The sequence below is a fragment of the Thunnus albacares genome, chromosome 10 (genome assembly GCF_914725855.1).
Source record: "Thunnus albacares chromosome 10, fThuAlb1.1, whole genome shotgun sequence".
Classification (NCBI taxonomy): Eukaryota; Metazoa; Chordata; class Actinopteri; order Scombriformes; family Scombridae; genus Thunnus; species Thunnus albacares.
The window spans coordinates 11,165,233-11,192,153 of record NC_058115.1 but is presented as its reverse complement, the minus strand read 5'-3'; the positions used below and the strand labels follow the sequence as shown (position 1 = coordinate 11,192,153).

Genomic DNA, 26,921 nt, shown 5'->3' with positions numbered 1-26,921 from the left:
AAATTGACTATTAAAATCGATCAACTATTAATAATTTTATTAATGTTTAATGACTGAATGGTTTGAAATCTAGAGAATATATTTAGATAATACACATTTTTATGGAGATAATTCTTCTACAATCTACAATCCCAACATGTAGCAATGTAGATACTAAACATTTCATCAATAAAATCTTGATGATTGATTGTTGTGATTTTGGACAATTAATACTTGTATCAAATATCTACAAACAGACTACAAACTGTCTCACTATGCATCAAATTTGAACTGATAATGTGACTTTTGGAGTTGGGTCACTGACACTGATGCTTACACTTAATGACTGATGGAGTTTGTGTTATAGATATGACATAGACATTATTTGCATATGGGACGTATAGCTGTAAAGTGGAAAATATTCTTTATCCCAGTATAACATTATGGGTGCTGTTATAATGTTTTTTTCATTATTTCATGTAATTATTAATATATCTATAAAGTGCATAATTATGAGAGTTTTCTATCTGACTTTGAATTAAATCTGAGCCACAATATTATAAAAAACAACCTATGAAATTCCATTTTTTGAGTGGATTTCCCCTTTAACGTATTTCCGAGACATTTTCTGTTTGCCTCAGCGTCTGCTCTGTGAAGAGCTGTCCATGGTCCTGAACATGAGCTGTGGATGGATCCATGGTCATGTAAAGGGAGGTGGCTTTGTAGTCGCTCACTAACCTGCTTAACCTACTTTCTACTCGCCAGTCTTTCATCTGTCCACAGAGATGAAAGTGCTGTAGGATAAATATAGCATACTTAACAACACACACACACACACAGTTTGTCCGAGCTTTCCAAGTAACACAAATGGTTCAGAGTACTGTTGTATTTCTGTATCCTCACCCTTAACGCACCACTGATCATTTCACTAATGAAATCCAGTTCCTCTGCGAACATGAACGATTCATGTTCGGCCCATTAACCCAACTGGTAGAAAACGTGTTGGGACGTGCTTGAACCTTTACTGAGATGAATATGACCAAAATAATGACATTTTAAGATCTTAATTGTCCAATTATGTTGACAGCTGTTGTGCTGCATTGCAATGCCAGTTCAATTGCAGTTTCCTAGCAACCGGAGAGGTACAATGCAATGATTTTCTGTTAAGTGGCATCATTTCCTCTTAGCAAGAGGAGTATATTCACAAAACAAATCTGAATCCATAATATGCGTCCTCTATCACTTTACTACCTATATGATTTTTATGAAAGGAGGCAGTTGTAAGGGTGTGTCTGTGTATAGAGTACCTGCTTATGTAGACATCCACGTGGGACGTGTGTGCATGTGTATACCCTCGAGGTGTGGTAAAGCCTATAAAATAGCTGTTTCTGCAAACAAAATCATTTCAGTTGATTAATTTTCATCCAGAATGTTCCATCGTGAGCTAATCATTGTACATGCATTCTTTTCAATTAATTCATTATCAAGGGAGGTAGAGAGGGGGAGGTTGGGGGAGGGGAGGGAAAGGAGAGTCAGGGGGAAACAGAAAATCCAATCCTGCTGGTCTGAAGTCTCGGAGCAATGAAGCATTAGTCTCATCCTGATGTAATTGGAATGACACCAAGAGTAAAGCCCGCTGATTTAGGGACAGCCTCTAGGCTTGATTTAATGCCCTCTACCAAAACTATACATCCATCTTTTTATCTTTCTCTGCTCCCCTCTCCCAGGCCTTTGGTTCTCTTCTGCATCCCTCCCCCAACCCTGCATGTCTGGCGCTCCGTTCATTCACCAGCCACTGCCATGTATCTCCATCTGCACTCTATTAACAGAACAGTAGCTGCATTCTGTAATATTTAAAGCCAGAGGGTTATAAAGTCCCGACAGAATGTGTTTTTTTCAGCATTTTACTTATTCCTTTAAATGTAAGGCATTTACACACTTGAATGGATGTGTTTTACTCTCAGACAGGTTATGTTTTAAATCTGAATAAATATCTCCAGAGATAAGTGCAAAGAAAGGTCAGACTAAGCAGGTGTATCCAGGCCAGGGTGCTTCGTCCCCGGGGTTTGCTGCTGCTCATTCCCCTGACAGATGGACTGCTAGGACAATCCTATTACCCCCATGTGTTTAGCTCCTCTTAATGCCAGGGTGGGTTGCATGGCTAATGGAAGGGAATGAATGTTTTGAGGGAGAATCTCATGCTACTGAATGGATGATCATCCTGACTTGTTTGATAACACGGAGGAGATCTAAAACCAGTGAACAGGCAGTGAAAATCATAAACACTATTATAATACTTTGTAGCTCAGCTGGTGTGCTCTGACACAGCTTGTGTCTCTGAAGGATGTCATATCAACTCAGCTCAGCTGCTAAATAAGCTTTACTGTATATATTTCACATAGTGATTTCATCCTCGTCTTTGAAAGATGATTTATATATATATATATATATAGCTAAGTCTATGTAGTGCCACTCCTGTCCTTTGTAATCTTCTCTATTTGTCTGACAGTGTTTGATTTTATGTAATTATGCTGTTTACCTTTTTAAATAGAGATTAGTTTGTGACAAGCTCTGAGTCGGCACATTGACGAAAGCATTATCTGAAACATTTGAGTTACTCTTCTGCATTTAATAATAATAATAATAATAATAATAATAATAAATAAAATAAAAAATGTACTGTTTCTCTATTGTTTCTATATTAGTTTCATTTTTCATAAAAGGCATCCTAGAACATGTACATATAGTACCACTCACGTGCCAAATAATAGCATTTTAAAGGATATGTCAGGCAATTATTGTCTCATCCTACCTACAAATATTGTGTGTGTATCCAAAGTCTGACACAGCATATTCCCCTGTGCACCTCTGTTGTTGTCCAAAAGCTATTAAAAATGTCAGTGAGTCACACCATTGCACTGGGTGACATGTTATTTTGACATGAAATGTTTGGTCACAGTAGTTTGTTTAGAGACAGCTCCAAAGACTAATAACAGCAATAACATTTTCAGTCTCTGGAGAGTGGTTGTCACTGCATATGCGAGGGAATGCTGTTCTGTTTACAGAGCTTTGCTAGCTTGTTGTGCTACATATCACAACCTCTTGACTTTGTCCTGAAGTTCTTTGAGAAATTTACAATGTAGTACAAAGTACATGAGATTTGTTGACAGTAAGAGAAATATAGAAAATTGCCAGTCATATCCTTTAAGTACTTTGACCCATCCTGAAAATAGCGGCTTTCTGGCATGCCTGACTGAGACCTGTAGTGATTGTACAATAAGCCTGGAAATAAATGGAATGAAAGACAGTCTTGAGTTGAATCTTGACTGACTTTCACTCATCTGTTATTGAAACCACTGTGTTCTTTAGTCAGAAAAATCATGTTTTTGTGCCTCTGTGTGTACCTTGAGGCAATATGAATTTGTTTACCGTCATACCATTTTGGTAGCTTTCATTTATTATCCCTGCTGTATTTGGCCATTGGGCAATTTTGCAAATCAGTGAGCAAGATTTTTGCATAAATATGCTGATGTACTTTTTAATTGTCAGATAGTTAATTTACTGTATTAGCCAAAAAACAGACATTCCTGGCTAATTATTTTATCCAGTTTCAGTTTCTTAACACATTTTCCAGAAATGTTTATGTTTGTTAATAACAATACGTATTGATATCACAATATAGAATTACATGCACCAAAATAGAGGATTTTATCCATATTACCTACCCTACTTTGAAACTTTACATGTGTTTATGGTCCATTTTGGTGTGGAAAACATTTTTTAAACAAATGTATTGATAGGTTTCATTTCTTCATTCTGTTTAAAATAATTCCTGATCATGGCCGCTCTGCAATACCTGAAATGATGTATTATGTTTCTAATTTCATCCTAACATTCAGAGGAAACCATCATCTCCATCGTTCTGCAGAATAGACGTTTTCGGGCAATGGTAGCTGCATATCTTGTGTTTGAAGGTTTTTGATCCTATTTCATGAATTGATTTGCCCAACTCTTTTATTTATTTATTTTCAAGATATTATATGATTAATAATATGGGTTTTAAATGGATGTTGGAATGATTTAGCTTAACCTCATATCGGTTGGATTAACTGGATGAAAATCAATATCTTTTTCCTATTTAAACCAGATATTATCCAGTGGTCAATATACCATCGACTGCAGTCTTGAGATATGAGGGAAATGTAAACTGCTCTGTAGTCAAATGTCTGCACTCTGAGAGAGCGAGTATGTCCGTGTGCAAGCATCTATACGTGTGTGCATGTATGTTGCTTGGTATGCAGACGGCGTCTTTGCCGCCTGTAGCCCTGCACCAGCATCCCCAGGTCAAGCAATTACCACACATCAAGGAAAGCAATTGGGCATGACTAAAATATCATTGCCATGTGATTGTCACTATGTTTGGGCTGCTCGAGCCTAATTTAACCCACTTTGTCCATACGATCGAGGAGAATTGAGGACACGCTCTCCAATTCTGGTGGCCCCCCGAGCATTTCCTGCCAGTCTGACACACAGCAGCTGGGTTGTAGACACGCTGTCACCGGCCTCTACCCAGCCGAGTGGGAGATGGGGAGTAATGAGCGAGGGAAGTGAGGTAGTAGAGGAGAACAAGTGTAAATGGGGGTAAAGAAACGTGAGGCCTTTTGAGTAAAGGCTCTCAGGATGTGTGTGTCGACCTGCGATCACTTGTTAGATCATGTGACCGTGTCAGTTTAAAAGCCAAATGTGTTTCCATTCAGATGTTTTCCACTGGCCCGGGAGCTACACAATGTGGTCACATTTTGATTTGGCAAGAGAGAGAGAAAGGAGGGAGAGAAGCAGGGCCATATTAACTCTTCACTGTACTTAACACTTCACAATAAACGCATTGTAAACATCATCATCATCATCATCATCATCAAGTACATTTTAATGTTAAGTTATGATAAAATGCTCAACAAATTAGGCTTTGTTGATTAGAACTCAGCATGGTAGCATACAGTTAATATATTCAATGCTTCAATATCTAACAGTCATCAAGTGCATTTTAATGTACAGATGCACAAATGTTCAATCTGGAACTAAATACTAGTAAATACACCATTGTGTCTTAATGCTTGGTCACTCAAGTATCAGCTGCTCTGTAACGGGGCCCCACAGTGCAGGATCTCTAGCGTGGAGGCATGGAGGCTACTCAGTTATAATAGATGACTATGACACATCGCTATTTACCTCAATGGTTGCACTCGCAGCAGGGCCGTACTTGCAAGCTGCTGCTGGGGGCTTCTCGCTCCAGGCTGTTCGCTTTCACAATGGGTGAGCCATAACTAGCTCCCTCCACATTCACACTACTGGTGTCCAGGTTGCTAATGTTAGCAGTGCTAATATTAGCTGTTCCAATAGCCAGTGAAGAAATGTCACAACTGGACTGTCCCTGCTAGTAGCTGCCTCAGCAGAGCAGTTGTTAACATTAACAGAAGTTATTTTTTAAATTTTCGTTTGGCACTCCGACTTAGCTGCCCTCAAGGCTTCTCCATTTTTGCATTTTTTGAATGCAGGCTGAGGCCTACGTGATTGTTGACAACATCACCCATGTCAACGTCAACTTGATGTTGATTTGGTGTCACCTTTGACCTTTTTAACTTCAACGTGACATTACATGGGCTGACCACTGAGGGGAGGGTCCGTTAGCTTGCAGTCACACAGTCACACTATGTAAGTAGGCTACAGTGGCGTAAAACAACGTAAAACAAGATCGAACCAAATATTGTGCTTGTGCCCTGGGCCCTGTAGAGGTCTTGGGCTCCTGGGCAATTGTCCCATTGCCCTTATGGTTAATCCAGCCTTGGAGAGAAGTGGAAGGGGGGGTAAGGCGAAATGAGACTGGCATATATGCACAAGGAATGGGACAGAGGCTGGGAGGGAGGTGGTGGGTTTTATTAGAGAGGCAGCATTGATCCCAGGCTTTGGCTCCGAGCATTCCCCACTTATTCCTTCATTATACAGTCAAATATCTCTGTGCCTTTAACTGCCACTCCTGCCCTTCATCTGTCTTTCTCTCTCTGTCTCACACACACACACACACAAACACACCAAGGAACTCCCCACCTCACCTCCCAAAGAAATCTGACAAAACCGAACCTTTCAACCGTGCGGCTTCATCCTACTAAACCCATTGTTTCACCGATTCCATTTCATTTTCCTCGCTCGTGCTGCTCAACTGTAACTTAGCCGACTTCTTTGTGGGAGAGGAACGTTGTGTGTTTCTTTTGTCCTCGTGCAGACCCTGTTTAAATATTGATAGAGATGGGAAACGCCGCTGACCACTCAGTCAGATCTGAGAGGTCAAGGATGGCAGCATTTTCTCTGCAGATTTCATTAGGCGAGCAGAGGACTGTAAATATGGAAGCATGTGAATCACAGGGCCCTCGCCGATGCTCCAGCAGCCCTCATTGTCCCCCTGCATGGATAATGCCCCATAATGTATTCTGATGGAGGTTGGAGGGTGATGGGGTGTAAAATAGCATGTGTAGGAAGGCCCTGTTATTCGCTATGAGCAGTCTGCCTCCCCTCACAGCCAGATCCCCATTAGTGCAGGAGCAGAGGATTGGATGTGCAAATGTCCCGTGGATTAGGGAGCTAATGCATTTAGGAGAGGGGGCTCCACCGTCTCTTTATTGCTGCTGCTGCTGCTGCTGCTGCTGCTGTGTGTTGAGGCTCGTGCAGGGGAGATACCCAGTCCCTTTGTGGAGGCAGAGAGATTTAGGTTAAAGTGAGTAGATAAGGGCAGGGATGCACTGATGCAGCACACACAGCATGCACACACACTCATCAAAGATTACAGTTTGACTAGAGGAAGGCGTTGTGTGGTGTTATTAAACCCAGCATGGAAATGAGATATTTCCAGAAAGAGGCGCAGACGGTGGCCATACTAATCTAATTAATCAGCGTCTGGGGTTTTTCATTTTCTTCTTCCTTCTTTCTGGCCCTCTCCAGTCGTCTTCTTTACTCCGACTCATCCCTCCCTCTGGCCCTATCTCTCTCTCCTTTGTGTCCCTCTCTGCCCTGATTTCTCTGAATCCGAACTTCACGCCCTCTCTAAGTGTGTTGGGCAGAAATATGCCATGTCATGCGCTTCTTATAACACTTCTTATAAAGCCTCTGTTGTCTTCTCCTGCATGAAGAGCAGCTGTGAGGGAACTGGGGGAAAGTATAGAAAGTATAGCTGCACTGCTAAATCTGCTGTGACAATGTATAGGCTAGATGCCTCTGCAGCAGCAGCAGGATGGAGGGATGGTGATGGAGGATCTAGCAGGCTTAAGAGGCAACCTGCCACTAGGCCATAAGGCAGCTGTCAGCTTTACACGCACCAACTTAGTTGGTGGTCATCAGGCAGTGAGTGAACAGATTTTGAACTGCATCTCAGGTTTTTAGCTGCATCTCTGTGGTGGTGGTTCGAGTGAGCGTCACATTTGCTGCTTGTGGTACTTTTTTTTTTTTTTTAAAGAGGCAGCCGCCAGGCAGCATGGGAGGGGCCCTCCTCTGCTGAAGCGCAGCAGCAGCAGTAGCAGCAGCAGCAGAGTGGGTAACTACAGTTTACAGCTCTGCGCTATCCGGCACAGTGAGTCAGCTGAGCTTACCGGGAACACAAGCGCCGGTCCGCTCCGATGCGTGAATGAATGAATGAATGCGAGGAGAGATCCTGCAGGATCCGGAGACAGAAGGGCGAAGCTGGAACTGTGGAGAGTCTGACATGGAAATACAGAAGTGATCGGAGCAAGCTTGTTGACGCATAATCCCGCCCGCCCCGCTGGCAGTGTGAGGGGGCAAATCTAGCCTGCCTAAACTCAAATCCTCCAAAAGAGATTTGTGCGCTGCTGCTGCTGCTGCGGGTTCAGCCACCTTCAAGAAGATTTCTGTCATTTTTTTGACCGGCTGTAAAGACGCGTTTTTGGGGTGTTAATGCGTATATTTCTGGGGAGATAAAAATGTCTCCGATGAGTTATCTGAAACAGAGGACGTAAAGCGCGGCGATAATTAGGATATTAAATCCAAACTGGTCTGTTGGAGCCGGTGCTGTCACTGCGTCCCGGTGGGCCGTTTCATGCGTCCTGAGGTGTGGACAGGACCTGCCCCGACATCATCACAGGTATTTGATTGCGATTGTGTTGATTACGCCGGAGATCTGGAGCCATGACAGGCCCCCCGCTGGTCCCACAGCCCGCCTGCTGACGGTACCGGGCAGGATGGGAGCAGGTCTGCCGCTTTCAGGATCCCGAACCAGCCGATTTATCAATGGAGGAGGAGAGTGATACCCGGAAAATCAACAACAGCTTCCTTCGCGACCACAACTATGCAACCGAAGGTATTTAAACCGATGATAAAACCCGGGGCAGTAGCTAGAGGGATGCTGATCAGAATAAGTCACTATACAGGAATATTAAATAAGTATTAAGCAAATATCACAGCAAATATGGTGCTGGGTGATAAAAAATAAATATATTTGATGCTATGCTATGCTAGTAGACCACCATAAAGTGCAGAAAGATAATTTGAAATCCATTTAATCACACTTAAAGCTGAATTTTCTGGTCATCTTTCATAAAGATGCTGCATGTTGGTTGTCGTGTGGTGTCAGTTTCTGCAGATGATGAGGTGGATTTCCCATCATACCTGCTATTTTAGGATAACCATCCTGAGAGGGGAATCAGGGCTTTAATCTGTGTGGACTAGCAGCAAGGGAATAAAGCCTTCTGTACAGCTGCTTCAGCGTCTGGAGTCTATAGTGAACATGTGATGTGTTTAAAAACTGACGAACAAATGATGAAAAACTGTATTTTTCATGTTGTGAATGCACTTGTTGAGAGAATGAGACAAGGACAGAGGAGATGGTTGGTAGCTTTGCCCTAATTATAGGCAGGGCATTGAAATATGGATCTCTCCCTCCCTCCCTTACACACACACACACACACACACACACACACACACACAAAGTGCATTTTCTACTGTACATCTACATAACCAAGCACTGAACAATAGCTGTCTCTGCCGCTCCAGAGCTATAAATATAGCTCCTGCACGTGTGTGTGTGTGTGTACGTGTGTGTGTGTGTGTTTCCCCTTTGATTGATCACACATCAGCCTCTTGATTATCAGCCTGTTAACTGTTTGATGGTTAATAGTTCCCTCATGTTCCACCAATCAGCCGCACCTGCCCGCCGCAAGCTTGATCAACATAAAACATTGATTTACAGGTAAAAGCTTTCATTAATCTCATTACCGCCTCCGTCCCCGCTCACCGATTATGCAGATTGGTTATGGACATTAACTGCTGAACTGATATCAGCAAGATAATAAAAGCTTAGGTGACTCAGGCTTTTTCTGTCTGCAATTGGAACGAATTAGACACAGTATTGTTTTGTACAGACTAAACATATACACCATAATGTTATTCTGTATTGCTGAATGTATCAGTTTACAAGGTATTTCTACCTTCTTCTCATTCATTATTCCTTTCTAAACACATAATTGATTATTGGGTTGTATGTGGGATTAGCACGGTTCTTGTCTTTTTTGTTCAGCTTGATATTGATGCACTTTGTTTTATGTGCAGATTAGTCAGTTGTATTAATAGTCACTGCAGCCTTTCAATTCGTTCACACATTTTTAACACCCACTTAGCATTGTGTTTGAGAAGGGGGAAAAAAAAACAGACGAAATATGATGGAGAATTTCTCAATCAACTATTTACAGAATATAACAGAACATAAAATATGAAGGGTATGTAGAGGTTGTTGGAGGGTATGTGTGGCTGCAGGGTGGGTCAGAGCCACCATTGCTTCTTCCATTTGCCATCAGCTCAGGTTACTGATACCACTGCAGGTTGGAGGAGAGACAAAGTCAAGGCTTCGAAAGGAAGAAAGAGTCTCATTCATACATCTTGCCTGCTGCTTTTCCTCAGTGTTTTTTTTTTTTCATGTAAATGCAGGAGAACATCATAATTTGCTGAGCTCCCAGCACTTACAGATGATTCCCTGTCACTGCTAAACACACAGTTACTGGTTCAGAGCGGGAGGAAGTGAAGTAGGGGGTGGGAGTGGGTGTGATGGATATCTTTGTTTGATGTGTGCGCTGAGATGAAAAACAGGGGGGCATCTTCTTCCAGCTTCTCTCTGTCTCTCTCCGTCTCTGTCTCTCTCCATCTCTGTCTCTCTGTCTCTATCTCTCTCATTCACTCATTTTATAAGGAGAAAGTGGATGAGAGTTACGTGGGTTGTAAAATACGTCTCTTTAAAGCAAAGTACTGTCTAGTCTGTGGCCCATCTGTGCTTTTCAAACAAGCAGAGTCTACTTTTGTTATTTTTTAGTGCTATAATTTATGACTGATCGTCACACCCCATATATCATGAATGGGTGTGTGTGTGTGTGCCCATTCTTAAGTGGTATGAAGTCAGTCTGCAGCCAAAGATCATACGGGCCAGTGTCTGGGTCTATGCCCCATCCTCATAAATTCACCAGAGTGCACATGTTCCATCAGGCCCAGTCCATTCAGACCACACACACGGACACACACGGACACACACACACCTACATACATACACAGGTCCCTGATGAGTGGCGACGAGCTGGTAGGGATTCCCCTCAGGCTGTGCTTGCCCACAACAGCAGGACACTTTAATGATGTCACATTTTAATGATGTCACTGGCGCTGACCTTTGCCTCGCACCAATCCCACGCCTCAATGGGTCTGTGGGCGGTTACATTGACTGTTTGAGCGTGTGTGTGTGGTATTGGCTGTGAGTAAAACTACACTGGTCATTCATAGTCAGGTACGCTAGTGATATTTCGATTGCCTCCTGGACCGAAAAGTTTCCTGAGACATCGTTGTTGACTAGATGGAAGAAAATTACATTACAGCCTGATTTGCATTAAGCAACCGCCTGCAGATGACACATTGTTAATGGCGATAGGATGGATGGTTCAGGCTTTCATGACTGTGTGTGTGTGTCTCACTGCAGCTGTGTGTATATCAGTGTGTGTTGAGTCAATGGGCTGTTACGCTCCTACAACATGGGTCTCAGTTAATTTTCATAATCTCCACCTTGGATGTTTCGATAATGGATGAAATTGTCAAACAGCAGAACTCTCGGGTGTAAAAATGTAAATAGCTTTCCTGCTGTGAGGCGGGACCTAACCTAATTTCTGCTTTGGTATTGATTTCTGGTCCTTTACAATTTAGCCACCGGAACAATGACCTAAAGATCTATTGGTAGGACATGTAATCCCTTCCTCCTTGTCTCCCCTACCCCCTCTTCCTCTCATTCTCCCTTTCTCTCTACTGCTTTGCTTCTTATATGTCCGTCTGATGCGAGTACGAGCTTGTGTGTGCGACGTGACCCCTCTAGCCCCGCTGAATACTGATGCAGTCCCGTAACAGAGCTCGCAGCCTTTATTGCCGCTGCTGATGAGAGCAGAGCCTGGTTGCCTGTGCCAAGGCAAACGGCCTGGGGCCACACTTTAGGACCCCGGCATAAAAAGACTTAGCCCACCATACCCCCAGGTCCCATCCATTATTCACCACGAAACACTCAAAACGCCGAGCCCCGCCTCAGCAACATAGTGCAAGAAAGATAATGTGTGTGTCTGGGGGGAGTGTGTGTGTGTGGGGGTGGCGGGTGCTTAATGGCAAGCTGTGAAGTTGGGGCGAGTCACACTCCTTATTCAGCAGCTGCTTTCATCCCCTGATTAGCTTCTTATTAAGTCTGCAGCTCCATGAAAATTTAATGAGAATTTATTAAAGAATACCCGTGGTGTTGCTACTGTAGGACGACTACAAAAATATTCTATTTCTCTACTCGGATATGGCTTCCTGGTCAGTAGATTTGCGACGCCGCTGTGATAGATGTACCGTATGCGAGTCATTGGGTGCACTGCTAGCCTGAAGGCTAAGCAATGCTTGACCTTTCTGGACTTTATAATGGGATACATTTGTAAGTTTTGATAGCTAATTTCTGTGTCCTGTCGTAGAAGCGGCGTCACTCGGAATCCTTCATGTCTTGGTGATAAGGTCACTGTAGACACAGGATTTCTGTCTGTGCAGCAGACATCTCATCTTTGATTCACTTCAGCCTTGGAAACAGGAAGATGAAAGGGATTGCACCAAAGCAGCACAGACAGATAGAGAGGGAGAGACAGCTTTTGTTTTGGTAGTGGATTATAATTCTATGCGGCCCCCACCCTCCCCCCTTCCATATCTTCAATTTCTAAGAGAATACTAAATAACAAGGATTCAGAATCCTCCCTCTTGGTATTCGGGGGTATAGCGCATGCAGGAATTGATTGCGGATTTCACGGCTTTTCACAACTTCACCTCTCCTCTTGTTTCGCCCTGTCCCGTGTTGTGTCTGCAGTCAGATGTGTGCCACAGCGATGTGTTAATGAAGTGTGAGAAGTGAAGCAGTAACACGTCTCTCCCATTTCACCCTCTACTCCCCGGAGTTTGGGGAAACGGAGGAGCATGCACAAAAGACTGCATACACATTCAGACAAAACACACTCACACACACACACACACACACACACCGTCTCAATCTCAAGGGGCTGATCCTGGAGAAACCAGGTTAATTAGCTTGTTCACTCCAGATCTTACAAAGAGTCATGCTCTTCAGATGAAAAGAGCTGCATTGTGCTCTGTTGCTTTGTGCAGAGCTAATAAAGCCTAATAAACCCCTTAATCATATGGCTGGGTACCAGACCAGTGGGTAGCAGGGTTTATTCAGAATTTTGATTGATCTCCATTGTTGTTGGTCTGAAATGAAGCTGTTATCAGCTGCTTATTCAACGCAAAATGACAAAATTGGTAGGTGCACAGTGTTAACATATAGAATTTGTGATACTTGCATGTCTGTGCTTATGTTCCTGAAAGAAAAGAAGTGCAGATTGATACATATTGTTGATTATCATAGAAGCAGCGATAGCAGCGAGTGAAAGAGAGAACGGACCTGAATTATCCCCCCGGCCTGATCCTTTGACGCAGGCAGCTCAGCACAAGTGCTGTAATCCTCTCCTCTCCACGTCTAACAAAGCATTCGCACGACACCATGTTGCTCACGTCCCTCCCTCTACCTGGAATTACTGCACACTTACACAAGTAGCTTTCCATGCAGTCACACCATTTTGGATCCGTGTGTCTTATACAACCCTCCCAGTGTGACTGGATCAAGCCTTAGTCTGTTTTTGCTTTTTTTTGACCCCTGACAGGATTATGTGTTGTCTAGAGGTTAGCCGGGGTGCTCCCATTTTAGTCTTTGCTTGTGTCTGTGCCGATGAGACTCACTGTATGTTCTTTTATTGACCTACTTAGAGCAACAAACCTTCCTCCCCTCCCCTTCCCACTGCACCTCCACCCCAGTTTGGGCCAGACTTCCCCCCTCTCACTATCATTTCTTTTAGTGTCCCTCTCTGTTATGCGTGATAGATGTTGCATGCTCTGTCTATGTCTATAAATACATTCAATATCCTGGTTCCCCTCCCTGTGTTTCTGGCTCCTCGTGCAGGGGTTTCATTCCAGAATCAATGCATATCTATGTTTCCATCCGATCGGTCGGACTCCCATTTCTATATTGCAGTGCTGAAGGCGGGTTATCGAGGTTCAGATCGGTGAATAGAAACAGATAAGAGCCTGTTTTCTTTCACAGTTACACACACACATGCATCACAGCAGCAGGCCAACAGGCTTGTCCACGTTATTACTGGTGATGGATGTGTGTTATCTCGAGCATCCGTCTGATGCATCAAGAAGCGCTGACCTGTCTGTGTCAGACCTGGCTGGCCACAGGATTTATGGGCTTCATCTGGTTATGGTCTGCTGATGAAGCTGTGCGTGCGTATGTGTGTCTGTGTGAGAGAGAGAGAGAGAGAGACAGGGAGAGTGTGTGTGTGTAAGTACACATTTGATCCGCCGAATCACCAGCCTGCTGCTGCTAATTTCAATTCACCTTGAACCTGCTGCTGATCACGTCATAAAAATCTGATCTGATGCAAGCGGAAATCCTCACAGAGAGCCCGCCCACCTGCCACTCTGCTTCTAATTTGTTCCCTAGAATGAAATTTCATCTGGAAAAAAAAAAAAAAAAGTATTTCGCCCATCAAACAAAATTCCATCAGTGACTGAGGTTGAATAGATTGCCTTGTCTGCTTTGAATACATTTGCATGAGGAAAAACTCATTTAAAGAAGTGTTCCATTGCGTTACTCTTGAGTTTCGGCTTCAGTGGCTCTACCCGGCTGTTCATTCACTGAGATGATTGAAGGATGTACCCGTGTGTAAACTCGTTAAATGGCATCCATCAATTACTGTTTCTCCTCGGTGACTTAATGTGTTGATGATGAGGGAAGGAGAGGGGAGACAGAGAGTGGGGGAGAGAGGGAGAGAGAAAAGCTTTGATTCAAGAATGCTGACCGCTAAGCCGATTCCATTCGATTCACACCAGTGGCTTTGGCCTGATGGTGTTGGGTTGGGTTGTGTGTGTGTGTGTGTTCTGGTGGGTGGGGGGGGGGTTCTCTGGGCATGCATAAGGTCGATATATGCAGATACAGGAAGAGAGAGATAACTTCAGCTTGTTTTTTTTGTGTGCATGTGTAAAGGTGTACACCACGTGTGCAATAACAATATGGAATGTCAGTGGGGTACTCCCAGGCAATAATTAGGTCAGAGTATGTCTTGTCTGTGAAACGTTATTAGTTTCTAGATTCAAATATGATTAGGATCGGCCCCCCGCCTCATGTCATTATCAGCACATGGCCATAAGAGTCCCTCTGGTCTCATCTCTGAACGTGTTTTTCTCTTCAACAATTAAACGAAATGAGGGGAGGAACACACACACACACACACACACACACACACACGAATACTTGACGCTTAGTCATTCACTTGCCTCTCCGGCATGCACACAGCAGCTTCATGTGCAGAGATGAGCAAGTCTACAGGGACTCTATTGTCTGAAGTTGTGTGCTGCATTGCAACTGCACACACTCCCCCAGATGCAGTAGCAGGTTTTCACCCTAATGCAGCACTCGCTCTCTCTGTCTGCTGAATTACAGCTAGCATCAGCAACTAAGTCTGAGAGCTATTGGCACACTCACACACTCACACACACACACACACACACACACATACACCCCTCCGACTGCCGCTAGAGATGGAAACAGTCTCCATAGCAACATTCCCCTCTCCTGTTCAGCACTCCGCCAGTAGCAGGTCCACAGAGGGCGTGGGGGGTACAAAACAACAAGCTTTCTCTCTCTCTTTTTCTCTCTCTCTCTGTCTAAAATTATTGCCACTGTTAAACATAGGGATAGCCTTTGCTGTGTGTGCATGTGACACACATTATGCTATATCTTTTTAGCCTGGGGCTGTATAATAATTACAGTCACCCTTAGCCTCTCCCAAATCCAGGCAAATGTATGTCTTTGAGGAGGAGAGGAAAAGCTACCTTAAGGGTAGGTGTCTGTTATTTACTTTTGGTGTAACTGGAGCTATGCAGAGACACTGAAAAATGTTGGCAGCGGAATATAAATGAAGCAGTTATATTTTATTGCTGTTCTATTTTGTTGATGCACTGCACAGATTGAAAGTTAGAAACTGTGTTAATACATGCCCAGACATAGAGTATAAAAGCCACACAAAGTGCATGGTTCAAAAGGTTTTACAGCTTTTCTTAAATCTTAGGGTTCCTTTTTTTAATGAAGGAGCAGGAGAGTCACTGAGCAGCATAGGGTCTTGCAGCCAGGAGGGGAGAGATGAATGGCATTATTAGTGCGGCGGCAGCGTCCTCTAAAAAAGCAGGAGTGCATTTAAATGGCACAGATTGGCTCACTTCAATCAGACGAGGGGCTGAATTAGTTGATATCATGCAGTGAGTCATCCCGTGGTTTCTTCTAACCCATATTTCAAACAAACTAGGGTATCTGTGTCGGAGAGTTCTCTGTGGGTTTGTCACAGCGTTTCAGAGATTCCCCCTCCCCTGAAGTGTTTTCCAGAAGTCACCCTACCAGATCTCACTGAAAGGTTTCTGTCTGACTGGTACCTTGACAGCTCTGTGCACATCCACACTGACATTTCTCTGCTCTGCTTCCTGTGTTGCAGCTGACATTATCTCAACTGTGGAGTTTAACTCATCGGGGGAGCTGTTGGCCACCGGAGATAAAGGAGGCAGAGTGGTTGTCTTCCAGAGGGAGCAGGAGGTAGGAAATGCCACCAATGCAACACTAATTATGCTGCCCTTCTGCTGAGAGGGCTTGACAGCCTAGAACCATTATAGACGGGGTAAAAAATTGGTTGATTTTAGATAACTAGCAAGAAAATGGGTTCATTTGAAATGCTTTGGAAATAATTGCTGGAATATAGCTTGAAATTCAGCAGTAAATGTCTTGAAACCAGAAATAGCAGCTAATATAATAACCATAACATTATAAACTTCCAGTTAAGATCCTAAGGTTTTCAAAGATACCAAATATTTCTTGCTGAATTATACAGAAATGTGTGCAAAATGGTGCACATCTACATTTTTTCATTTTATGTAATGCAGCAGCCCAGAAAATATAATATGTTGGAGAGTAGTAAATGTGGTGCAGCTGCAATGAAGCAGTGGAATAAGCCAATAAAAACTGCATAGGCAATGTGATGTTGTTGAGTGGTGAGGAAAAAAAGTTTAATCTAACCTTGAGGCAATAAAAAGATAAGAAGATCGATACCATGAATATGAAGCTACAGGCAGCAGCCAATTAGCTTAGCTTAGCACAAAAACTCTCTCATTAATATGTCATATCTCATTTGTTTGAAAATGAGGCAGGGAGTTACGGTAGTGCCAGATTAGGCCTATTTCATGGTCAGGCACAGTGACTTCCTGGAGTCTTGTTGTGGTTGCTAGTGGAGACTGGACGTAACCCCACGTAAAAAAAAACAACATAATAAAAATTGTTTTTACACTTCAGTTTTTGTTCCAGATTAAATAAACAAGATATAATGTGTTAATTTAGATGTGCCAGGGGGCATAGTTTCATATCTTTTGACAGAGCCAGGCTAGCTGTTTCCCCCTGTTTCCAGTCTTTGTGCTAAGCTAAGCTAACTGGCTGCTAGCTCCAGCTTCAGAATGAATGGACAGATAGGAGAGTCATATAGATCAATTAGCTTAGTCTCAGCAAGAGGGGAAATAAGTGTGTTTCCCAAAATGTCAAACTATTCCTTCAAAGGGGAAATTTAAGCAAATTTTTCCCAAATCTCCACATCCCATTTATTTTAGTATTTAATCATCTGAAATTAACAGAAAGCAGGTCAATCTCTAATTATGTTTCTCCTTCTTTTGCAGAGTAAGAGCCAGCCCCAGCGTCGAGGGGAGTACAATGTTTACAGCACATTCCAGAGCCACGAGCCGGAGTTTGACTACCTGAAGAGTTTGGAGATTGAGGAGAAGATCAACAAGATCAAATGGCTTCCTCAGCAGAACGCCGCCTACTTCCTGCTCTCCACCAATGGTCAGTCACTTAGCTATGACGCCCTCGGTTTTTGAGCGAAACACGTGGCAAAACAGGGTCAAAGTAACCATCAATCTATCACGAGTTTGTTTAAAAGTGGGTGTAATGGTGCTCTCAGTCAATAAAAGTGTCAACAAAAGGCATGATTCAAGTCAGATAGTATACATCTGATATACAGAGAGGAATATTTTCCTGCATAGCAAAGTGTTATTAATATCACATGAAAATGTCTCTTCGGCTATTTGTGTGAATGTATTGGTGTTTTCGCTTGGCCAAGCAAGTGCCACCAGCAGAAGCGTTTCAGATTGAGAACTTCATGCATGGCTGCCACAGCAGGAACACACACACACATGCACATATATCAAAGCATGTGCCACCACACACCATACACGCACAGACAGACACACACACACACACACACACACACACACACATACACATCAGCGGAGAGACGTCTTGCAGATTGTGGGCGTCATGCATGGCTGCTACAGAAGTGCTAGCGGTGGCTGGAGCAGATGGTGAAGGATCCTGTGGCGATGGCCTCGCTGCTCTGACACCAATATTCACAGCGGAAATTAAAAGAAAAAAAAAGAAAAGAAAGCAACAACCTGACTGCAGCCGCCATCCTCCTCACTAGACCGAGAAGATGAGATGTAACTGGTGTTTATGTGATGCAGAATTGAAAAGCACCCAGATGGCTTTTTTTTTTCAGGGGGAGCGTATATTGCAACGAGGAAATGTAGTCAACTTGTAGATTGGTATCAGTGACATCACAATCTACACAGGAGCCGCCATTCATCATCCACACTGGCTCCTGCCCAGCTACATGCCAGATTGGCTGCCCAACCCCCCGCATCCATCTTGTATCTGAGATTCACTGTAGTGAGCCATGTTCTAACTGTGTTTTGTGTTTCTCTGCATGTGTGTGTGTGTGTGTGTGTTTGTGTGATGTATCCATCCCAGACAAGACGGTTAAGCTTTGGAAGATCAGCGAGAGAGACAAGCGTCCGGAGGGCTACAACCTGAAGGATGACGACGGACGGATCAGGGACCCGTCGACCATCACCTCGCTACGGGTAAGAGGTCAAACCATGGTCAAACAACACCCAAAGAAGCACATGTACTCTGGTTTATTAAAATTGAACTGTTTGGCTCTGGAGTGAATACCAGGTTATGATCTGAAGATTGAATTCATCTTGAATGGAAACAAAACATTTAAAGCTACAGCATCATTTCAGGCTTCTTTTAGAGGTAGAGGCAGGAACCTCATACAATTATAATTATAAGGTGTTCATCATATAAATGTAAAATATGAAAAATTACTGTCACTATTTCCATAAATATTTGATAAAAGTATATAATTTTAAATCCTAACAATGTGCCATGAATGATAGAGCTGTAAAGGTCATTACTGGCCAGTGCAGACATTAGATTTAAATGCTCCATTTATATTTTTTATTTATATGTTTGATATCTAGATTTTATAACTATGATGTACTGTAGAGAACCATCTCATAGTATTTAATTCTATGGAACAAGAAGAATAATATCAATAATTGCACATTTCAGTATTTTATCCTATTATCCAATTTATGTTGCAAAAGCATAAATCCAAATAAGTCTTATGTTCTGTCATCCTTAACAATCACATGACATTTAAAGGTAATTCAGTAGTTTAGAGAGCTGCAAATTAAATGAAACAGAGCTCCCAAAGATTTGATTGAACTTGCTTTTCTGGAAAGGCATGTTCAAAATCCTCTGAAGTCTGAGCAGGAACAGCACAGATAAGCTGATTAAATCAAAATTTAGCATTCACTCATTCATTATGCTATGATAGCCTTTAATCCTGCAGAGACTTCTTAGCATTACAAGCTGTAACTGTATCAAAGTTGATACATCATTTAAATACCTGCTGAATATCATACAGTGTGGACAATTTTAAACTTGGACTGGCAGCGGAAAGTGAGAATGAGTGATCGATGTGTGCACTGAGGTGAAGACCATGAAAGGATCATCCTCTCCCTCTCTCTCTCTCCCCCCTCTCTCTCATCCTTATCACTCCAGTACCTCTTTAATTTTCACACAAAGACAGCACACACATAGGACAGTGTGTGTGTGTGTCTGCCATAGTAGATTAGTGCTGTGTTCAGCGTGTCTGTCCCTCTTTGTCTGGCTGACCAGGGGATCATAGCAACCTGGAGGACAGGCCGGGACTGTGGCAATCCTGTTTAGAGGCTGTGAAATCTGTGCAAGGGGGGGGGGGGGCAGAGGCAGAGAGGGAGGAACACAGAAATATTATTCCAAAATGTAGCCAAGAAATCAAACAAAAAAATGTATGATGTCAGGTTTTTTTCATTCAGTATCTCCTTTAAACATCAAATATGTAGGAAATTGCTTCAAAATTCTAGGTTGTGGGTAGATTTCATAGAGAATGTGCTACTTTTAAAAGCACGTTTATCTAAATTTAAAATATTCTGTATAACATGCTATAAGGAAAAGGATCCATTGAGAAGGTGCAGGGGCAGGCTGAACCGTGTAACAGGGGGTTATGGGTTAATACGGTCCGTGTCTCTCTGGACAGCCAGTGAAAGACATGGAAACGAAGTGACACCCATGGAGATACAGCAGCCTGCTGGGTTGCCATGTCTCTCTGTCAGTGCCAGCAACGGACGAGAGAAAAAGGGGAGAAGAAGCAGTCGATTTGTTCTCCTCTCTCCCTCCCCTCCCTTCTCTCTTTGTCTGGGTTTTATCTGGCCAACGGGGGGCTGCATGCAGACTGGTGCTGGGCGTCTTTGAAGCCGGAGCAGCACTGTGCTACTGTGTGTGTGTGTGTGTATATTTGTGTGTGTGTGTGTGTGTGTGTGTGTGTGTGTGTGTGTGTGAGCTTGTCTTAATTCTGCAGAGTTCAGTTATCATTCCTCAGCAGGGCCTAGCGATGCCCCCGGGCCATCTCTCTTTCCACCTTCTTCGCTCTCTCTCTTTTCTCTCTCTCAGGCTCTCACACACACACACACAAACAAGAGAACAGCAGTGGCTTCTTCAGCACTTATGAGAAAGAGAGAGAGAGAGAGAGAGAGAGGCATGATCACTGAGTAGCCGTGTTGCAAATAGATATTCACAGTATGATTGAACCAGCTCATCAAACAGCCCCGGAGCCCTTCCGTCACTGACTCTGTTTCATTAAGATTTGTGGAGTAAATGTCATATGAATCCCTGGAGTCATGCGGTTGTGGTTCACACACACAAACACTTTCTGTATATTCACACACAAAAAATGCACACAGATAAATATCTAAGAGGGCCTCTAGGAGACCAGCATCAAAGGATATAAAACATTGCATCAGTTTTTACGAAACACATGAAAGCCTTCATATTTTTTCCCCCTTTTTTAATGGACTTCTGTCTTTACCACCAGGTGCCGGTGCTGCAGCCTATGGACTTGATGGTTGAAGCTACAGCCAGACGAGTATTCAGCAACGCCCACACATACCACATCAATTCCATCTCTGTCAACTCCGACCTTCAGACCTTCATCTCCACTGACGACCTCAGAGTGAACCTATGGAACCTGGAGATCACTGATCGCAGCTTCAGTATCCTCTCATCTGTGTCTTTCTCTGTTCTATGTTCAGGACATATTATAGTTTGCATAAAACTATGAAAATATAATAAGAAAATACGCGTAACTTTAGATTTTTCAGAGCTAAAATTTGAATCCTCAGCTGCTGTCCGCTACATTACAAATAGCCTGTAGTGTCTGTCTAAGAGTTGTAGTTGTTCCTTAGCGCCTGCCTCTCAGACATTGTGGACATCAAACCGGCCAACATGGAGGAGTTGACCGAAGTGATCACCTCAGCAGAGTTTCATCCCCAGCATTGTCACACCTTTGCCTACAGCAGCAGCAAAGGCTCTATACGCCTCTGTGACATGAGACAGGCCGCACTCTGTGACAAACACTGCAAATGTGAGTGCATTTTCAATATAATTCTTTATTCTATTTCTTTTTTTCCCCCCTTAGAACAGTCAAAGGAAAAGATTGTATATGTAATAAACCCACCCTGTGTAATTTGTGTTTGACTGTAGAATGCAACTCTTCCCATTTCCCAGAAACAACTCCTAGGATGTGACCTCTGTGTCCTCAATGGTAACAGGCTAGTAGTACTATAAAAAAAATGAGGTAGAAAACAAGAAAGACAAGAAATAATAGAAAGATGAAAAGAATAAAAGTAATGCTGCTAAATTTATGGCAAAGGTAAAACAGAAATATATAGGTCGCTCAGTCACCATGGATGCTTGTTCACATTCACATTTTTCTGCTTCAGCTCCACCTTTGTGTTGCTGTGACACGAAACCTTCCCCCCTGCTCAATATGCCACGATTGATAACCCATCAATAAATCTCTGTGCGTCTCAAACAATGAATGGCCTTCTCTGAAGCTCACCATCACATGCATACACTTTGCCTGAATGAATAATGAATACATTGACATTTTAGCTGGGAAATCAATGGCTTAAGAGCAATCGCATTAGTCCCTCATGGACACACCTTGTTGTTCAATAATGTCAGTCATTTCCTCAGACATATTGATGTGTTCACCGGAGTGTGCGCTAACACGGCCTGTTGAATTTCACATGAGCATTTGAGGGTTAAATAAGAAAAAAATGTAGGATTTGGCGGTAAATGTGACGTGTTAGGTACTCACAGGCACCCTACAGTATGTGCAGACTCTGATTGTTTGATATTGACATGTACGTGCCTTGACAGGTGCTTGCAGTGCGAGACTACACGCACACACACACACACACACACACACACACACACACACACACACAAAGCAGGCAGGTGCTCTCGTTAGCCTTAGGATGGGTCTGTTAATACCTACACTGCATGAACATGTGAGGCTCAGAGCAATGTTATAATGCCCTCCCACTCAAACACACACACACACACAGCTCCTCCTTCCCCTGACATACAAACACATACACATACACACAACATCCTGAACCTCCTAGCTACATAAACAACAAAAAAACACCCACAATCATACTGTATCTCCTCCCGTACCTGTAAATCTGAGAGGCTGCTGAAATCAATCAGTGTTAGACAGAAGATGGATGCATGGATGGATGGATGGATGAGGGAAGGATGGATGGAGATATAGGAGAGGATTGCCAAAACACTGAGCCCCAGGACAGAGAGAGAGGGACCAAACAGCCCCCCTGCCAACTCCCCAGGGACCCTATTATACACCCCTGGAGTGGGATAGGAGGGAGGGCACACACAGACATGCATATATACATGCACACATTGCACACACCCACTTATACGCAAACACTCATTCACTGACACACACACACACACACACAAATAAATCCAGCAGGGCTCAAATGGGCCCAGCACTTTGACATTGATTTGTTTTTCTTATCCCTTCCTCACCCCCCCATTTTTTCATCTTTCATGCCGCATCCCTTGTTAGGCTCCCCATTGACACATCACAGAGCTATTCTCCAGGCCTCAGCTGAGGAGGAGGGAGGTGCAGGGAGGAGGTGGGGAGGAGGAGAACGGTGGGGGCATTTTTTTTTGGAGCGATGGAGAGGAGAGAGGGGAGGAATGGTGGAAGGAGAAGAAGAGGAGGAGGAGGAGGAGGAGCGGGGAGCAACAATAACTTGACAGCTAACGATGGAATGCCTGGCTCTTATCCCCAGCGTGCTGGCCTGCACACAGATCAGCAGCTGCCAAAATCAATATGAATCATAACCAATATTTACCCAGCATGCTGACCCACGACTGTCTCCCTAAGCACACAGAGAAATAATCCTGTGAAGAGATGCAGCTGCCGAGCAAAACCTTGCATCCAGGCATTGTTGTGCTGTTATTGTTAGCTAATGACGGCCCCCACCACCCAAACAAAATCTGCTTTGTGTTTTCACAGCGGATGATTAAAAGAATCGCGGGAGGAAAGACATCTCTTTTAAGTAGCGACCTCCTACGGTGCGAAATGTGTTTTATGTGTCAAAAGATAACTGCTTCTCGCGCGTTCTCTCTTGTAGACTTCGAGGAACCGGAGGATCCTTCCACTCGCTCCTTTTTCTCTGAAATCATCTCATCCATCTCTGACGTGAAGTTCAGCCACAACGGGCGCTACCTGATGACAAGGGACTACCTCACTGTCAAAGTGTGGGACCTTCAAATGGAGAACAAACCACTTGAGACATACCAGGTACACCTTCTTTGTGCTTTTATGCGCTTGTTGGACAGCTAGAAGGCTCCGAAGATAATTCTCAGTTGGTGAAGTTGGTAAATAATGGTTAGGTCCAGATCAAATCAAAACATATTGATTTCAGACTAATCACTCAACATAATCCTGTTTCACTGTCACTCTTGCCAATCTGCAGCCCTATCATCTTTAGCAATTACCCCAGGAGGGCTTATTGAGCTTACTGCCCATAAGAAGACAGATAGTGGCAGTGCTCATGCAACCTAAAGGGCAAAACCTCCCACTGTGTGGTCATTGGGGTCAGATCCACACTGTCTGATCAGGGGAAGCCATCTTAGGGCAGGTCATGATTGATAAGGCCATCAGCTGGGCTCAAGGGATTCTCTTCTCCGCCTCCACCTGCTACCTAGCGTCTTAGCGTAGGTCACCAGGTCTGGAGGGATTACTGAAAGTAGAGCATATGGTCATGCAGCCTATAGTTGTCCACTGAAAGGCAATGTAATGAGCTTTAGATGCTGGAAAGTGTGATCCAAATTCATTAACTAGTTCATGCTTCACAGATTCATTCTTTTTGTTTGTTTTCCAGGTTCACGATTATTTGCGAGGCAAACTTTGCTCTCTGTATGAGAATGACTGCATCTTTGACAAATTTGAGTGCGTCTGGAATGGATCAGACAGGTGAGATTTCCTCCATCCATCCATCTATCCATCATCAATCCATTCGCTCATCTCAATAACCTTCCCTTACTCCTCTGTTCCTCCTCAGCGTCATCATGACCGGCTCCTACAACAACTTTTTCCGAATGTTTGACCGGAACACCAAACGGGACGTCACACTGGAAGCATCCAGGGAGAACAGCAAGCCCAGAGCTATTCTCAAGCCTCGCAAGGTACAACACTTCTCATCAAAACAAGTAATCCTACCATGAGTGAGACAAACTGGGTTAGCTGTTTCATAATACCTGGGACTCCCAATCAGTCAGGACAGCTGAAGAAGCCTCTTTGATGAGTGGCAAAACGTCTTTTAGAATAAAACGGCCAATCCACTTACATTCAAAATAGTACTTCTAGATATCCAGCAACTTTTACATTATGTGTGGAGGCTTTTATTACAATCTAAAAAATATTAGAACAAGATACAACTGGACAAGACCAAATACAACAACACTGCTGCTGATAGATACGTTTTACTGTCTGGATGTAATATATTAGTAAGGTGGTGGAGTAGGAGGTAAAGAAATAGAAGAGGAATTAGATCTGGAGGATTCTTTAACAGATTATCTGCCTCATAATTATTTTAGGACACTGTGCAGAAATAGCATATCAAAAAACAACAGCTACAACAGTTCAGAGTTGTGTGAAATTCACATACCAGCAGGAAAGGCACAAATAAAAATGTACAAATGAAATATAAAACATTTTTTTAAATAAAAGCAAGCGGTTGCTCTATTAGAGAAAGCTTGGTTCATAAACATGATGTTTCATTCTCTTTTGTTCTTTTTACATAATTTATTTTGACAACAAAATGGAGAAGTTGGGCATAAACATGAACATACCATGCACAGTAGACTAATCTAAAATTACCTCTTTTCCAACTAAAGCTGCACTAAATCTGTATTTTTATATGAACAATAGTTCAAATGACAATGGGTCATGTGAATAGAGAAGCTCAGAGTGACAAACCCAATGGGGGATGATCACCTGGCTCCCTCAGCTCCTCAGAGTATTAAGTGTCTTTCAGCTCATTGTTTTGGTTTTAGATCCTCCTGCTTTACCGTTTTGTCTCACTGCTCTGATAAACCTTTTTTACAGCCGCAGCAGACAGCTGTTTTCAAACTCGGATAAACCTACTGTGTGCTACCTGCCCAGTACCAAACAGCAGACAGACAGTCAGCGATTAGCTGGTGAATATAGTGGAGCATTTAGCCACTAAAGAGCCAGATATTTCCCTTGTGAGTTAGTGGCGACCAAAACTAGTTTGAAGGAGAGTGAATATTGTTATTATATTTGTTGGGTGGCCAGAAACAGGACACTGTGCTGTGCCCGCTGGATATGTAGATAAGCAACTGATATGTCAGCGTTGTGTTTACAGCTTGTTGCGCTGCCCGCAAGTGACCAAAAAATGAATTCATACTGCTTCTACATCACTGAAATAAGTTTTAATTTGTGCTTTAGGATTGTGTGTACTCTCACATCTTCACACCTCTTCATCCCTCTTGTTGTTCTCCAGGTGTGTGTGGGTGGGAAACGTCGTAAGGACGAGATCAGTGTCGACAGCTTAGACTTCAGCAAGAAGATCCTTCACACTACGTGGCACCCGCATGAGAACATTATCGCCGTGGCAGCCACCAACAACCTCTACATCTTCCAAGACAAGGTCAACTAAAGGGCAAGCTGCCCCCGCTGACCCTTGACCCCACACGTGAGGATGAGGGAGGGAGAGGTAGGGCGGGAGAAAGAGAGAGATGGAGCTCTTATCAACATCCTCCTCCTCCTCCTCCTCCTCCTCTTCCTATGTCGTGTTGCTGCTGTCTTGAATTTCACCGCTCTGCTGAGGAGGAAGTGCAGAGTTTCCTGGAAGGGGGACGTATCCAGTGACTGAAACGGGTGCGGTATGAATTTGGTGAAGATGGAAACGGATACAGCCTGGGTACAGCTAGAAGAAAAAGGTTCCTTTGAAATCAAGAATGAACTTTCATTCTTCAATTTGACTTCTAATTTAATTTATTTAGCCACGTGGACACATACAGAAGTGAATCCTGTGCATTTATGCAACAAGAGGATTGCTGCATGAATAACGTGATGTAGCAGCCCTCTGGACCCTGAGGAAAGGGACGGATGTGGGTACACTGAACAAAACGTAGAGCACACACACAGAGATCTAGCTTACATGATGGTGGCTCATCGTCATGTAGCAACAGTGCCCCCTCTCTCTTTGAATCTGCTCATGCTACAGTGCATGTGACCAACCCCTGGACAGTGCAACCTGCTGCAAAAGAATTCCTACATAAGAGGAAGAGACTGTTAATCTCTGACCCCACAAACTGAGAGTTTTCTCTGCCTGTCACACACGGTCAGTCTTTCTAGTACCAATTTTTTGTCTCCCTGGTGAGACCGCTGTAGTCTGTAATGTGAATGAAGCCCTTCCAGGCTGTGTCAATGGTTTTATTTAATGCTGTTGTTTTATCAAGTCCT

General features: G+C 43.4%; 1 protein-coding gene across 2 annotated transcripts in view; it reads left to right on the top strand.

The window, feature by feature from the left end:
• ppp2r2ba (protein phosphatase 2, regulatory subunit B, beta a) overlaps positions 1-26,711 on the top strand; it is a 42,938-nt gene extending 16,227 nt beyond the window's left edge. Inside the window, exons 1-10 of one of the 2 annotated variants that reach the window (XM_044362967.1) lie at positions 7,482-8,341; positions 16,122-16,219; positions 17,344-17,509; positions 18,473-18,585; positions 20,925-21,102; positions 21,309-21,473; positions 23,560-23,729; positions 24,313-24,404; positions 24,493-24,616; positions 25,957-26,711. In XM_044362967.1, coding sequence (XP_044218902.1) covers positions 8,272-8,341; positions 16,122-16,219; positions 17,344-17,509; positions 18,473-18,585; positions 20,925-21,102; positions 21,309-21,473; positions 23,560-23,729; positions 24,313-24,404; positions 24,493-24,616; positions 25,957-26,112 — 1,332 coding nt within the window. In that variant the 5' untranslated portion in view covers positions 7,482-8,271 and the 3' untranslated portion in view covers positions 26,113-26,711. Of the gene's footprint in view, positions 1-7,481; positions 8,342-16,121; positions 16,220-17,343; positions 17,510-18,472; positions 18,586-20,924; positions 21,103-21,308; positions 21,474-23,559; positions 23,730-24,312; positions 24,405-24,492; positions 24,617-25,956 lie in introns of those variants that run through there. The other variant, XM_044362968.1, reaches the window with a different exon arrangement.
• Positions 26,712-26,921: the final 210 nt, after the last annotated feature.